The 2,444-nt window shown below is 39.3% G+C and overlaps 1 protein-coding gene across 1 annotated transcript in view; it reads left to right on the top strand.

Moving 5' to 3' along the window:
- LOC101857206 (hemicentin-1) overlaps positions 1 to 2,444 on the top strand; it is a gene marked incomplete in the record, with an annotated part of 120,102 nt that overhangs the window by 98,145 nt on the left and 19,513 nt on the right. Inside the window, 3 exon segments of the mRNA XM_013087487.2 lie at positions 165 to 299; positions 832 to 951; positions 2,058 to 2,177. Of these exon segments, the coding sequence (XP_012942941.1) occupies positions 165 to 299; positions 832 to 951; positions 2,058 to 2,177 (375 nt within the window).

Consider the following 2,444-nt stretch of genomic DNA (forward strand, 5'->3'; position numbering starts at 1 on the left):
TCTCTCTCTCTCTCTCTCTCTCTCTCTCTCTCTCTCTCTCTCTCTCTCTCTGTGTCTCTCTTTCTCTATTTCTCTCTCTCTATCTTTCTCTCTCTCTCTCTTTCTCTCTCTTTCTCTCACTTTCTCTCTGTCTCTCAATCGTGTTCGTATACATCCCTGCCCAGACCTGGACGAGTGTGTGGCGGGTATCGCCAGCTGCTCCCCCAACCAGGACTGTCTCAACATCCCCGGCTCTTTCCGATGTGTCTCCAAGTGCACTCAAGGGTTTGAGAGGCACCCTGATGGTGACATTTGTGTCGGTGAGTACGGCTACGTTTACTGTTTGTTTGTTCGCATGTTCATCAGTTTGTTTTTGTTTGTTTGTGGGGTTTTTTGTTTGCTTTATTTACTTGTCGCTTTTGAAGTGATTTGGGAGGAAGGGGGATGGTTGAATAATAAAACTTCCAGTTCCAGTTACTTGCTTATTGCATTTGTCTGTGGTTTTATGGCTAGGATTTTTGCTGTTATATTCAGAAGACTGCAGTTCAGTTCTCATTAGGTTTTAGAATCTCTTTTGTAATTAATCATCTTCATTACTCCAATTGGGATATACGTATTACAATTACAATTACAATTACAATTACGATTACAATTATATTTACAATTCCAATTCCAATTTCATTTAAACCTACAATGACAATTACATAATTTATAATTACAATTACAATTACAATGACGAAACTGTGACTACAATTATCATAACCACTACAACTACAGCTACATACAACTACAGCTACAACTATATCTGCAACTACAATTACTGTTCCGTCTCCTCCCCCCCCCCACCCCTAGACATCAACGAATGTGAGTCCCGGCCAGACACCTGTGAGCATACGTGCCAGAACCTGGTGGGCAGTTACCGCTGCTCCTGTCACCTGGGCTTCCGACTCGGGGACAACGGCAGGTGTATTGGTCAGTGATCTATTGATGCTGTAACATGCTAGGGCTATTTCATAAGTTTAATTATCATAAGTTTCAATACCCCCCGGGACAGTGCCACTGACTATAGTGTCTTTAGGCCATTCCCAAAGGGGGGACGTTTCTCGTTCAAGCAGAGTAGAATTGTAAATGGGCTGATTCATGTCACGCTCATAACTGTGCCTGATCTACAACAGGGAACTGCTGCTTTTTCTTTCCTGATCCTTACTATTGTCATTTTCCTTTACTTCGTTTGTGTGTTTGTCACTTTCTTATGACCTGCTATTTTGGGGTGCCTTGATAGTCGAAGCAGACCTTGTGCTGTTGAAGCTAGAGAGGTGAGCAGTCTAAGTCTGATTCCCTGTAAAGACTTCTCTGTTGACACCCACCCCTTGGCGCTCATATAACCTTATGCAGTTGCGAGCGCCGTAGAAACCTCTACTATAAAAAAAAATATTAAAAAATATAAGTTTCATTTCACCCAGATGATCCATCAGTTTTTTTGTTTGTTTTCTGCACTCATAGTATTTATTATTTTATTTATTTATTTATTTATTTATTTATGTATTTATTTATTTATTTATTTTATTATTTTTCAATTTTTATTTTTTTTTGGGGGGTGGGGTATTTTTTGTTGTTATTGTTATAGTTTTTTTCTGTTTAGTATTTATACATGTGTTATTCGTTCTACTTTACAGTTTGTACTTGGTGTACTTATGTGTTATTTTGTACAGCTATGCTTTCCGTTACTCCCACTGATGTATCTTCAATTATTGCACAATTCTGTTTTCCCTCTTTATTATTATAGGTGAGCAGTTTGTTTTTCTGGTCCTTCTTGCACTACTGGGTTCACTTTTCTTTTTGTATTGGAGCCGTCTGTCTTCAGTTTAATCGTTTATTTCCCTGCTTTCTTTCTTTAATGTGTATAGTTGGTCTATTCATTCATTCCTTGGTTGTCGTTTTATTTCTTTTAAAATTATTATGTTTACTGTGCTATTTTCAGGATGAGTAGCCCTGAAAATGTTTGAAAATGTTGTTATCTATTATTTCTTGATTTCTTTGTCACTACTATATCGCCTGCCCTGGCTTTCTTTCCTCAGATGAAAACGAATGTGAGCGTACAAACTCACCATGTTCACACTTGTGTACCAACACACGAGGAAGCTACAAATGTTCTTGTCCTCCTGGCTATAGGCTTCTGAACGGACGGCTGTGTCGAGGTGACTGATTGTTGTTGTTGTTGTTGTTGTTGTTGTTGTTGTTGTTGTTGTTGTTATTGGAGGTGGTGGTGGTGGTGTTGTTGCTGCTGTTGTTGTTGTTGTTGTTGTTGGTGGTGGTGGTGGTATTTGTATTGTTGTTGCTGTTGCTGTTGCTGTTGCTGCTGTTGTTGTTTTTGATTTTGTTGTTGTTGTTGTTAGTGGTGGTGGTGGTATTTTTGTTGTTGTTCTTGTTGGTGATGGTGGTGGTGGGGAGGAGGAAGGAGGGTT

Source organism: Aplysia californica, unplaced genomic scaffold (assembly GCF_000002075.1).
Source record: "Aplysia californica isolate F4 #8 unplaced genomic scaffold, AplCal3.0 scaffold00593, whole genome shotgun sequence".
Taxonomy (NCBI): domain Eukaryota; kingdom Metazoa; phylum Mollusca; class Gastropoda; order Aplysiida; family Aplysiidae; genus Aplysia; species Aplysia californica.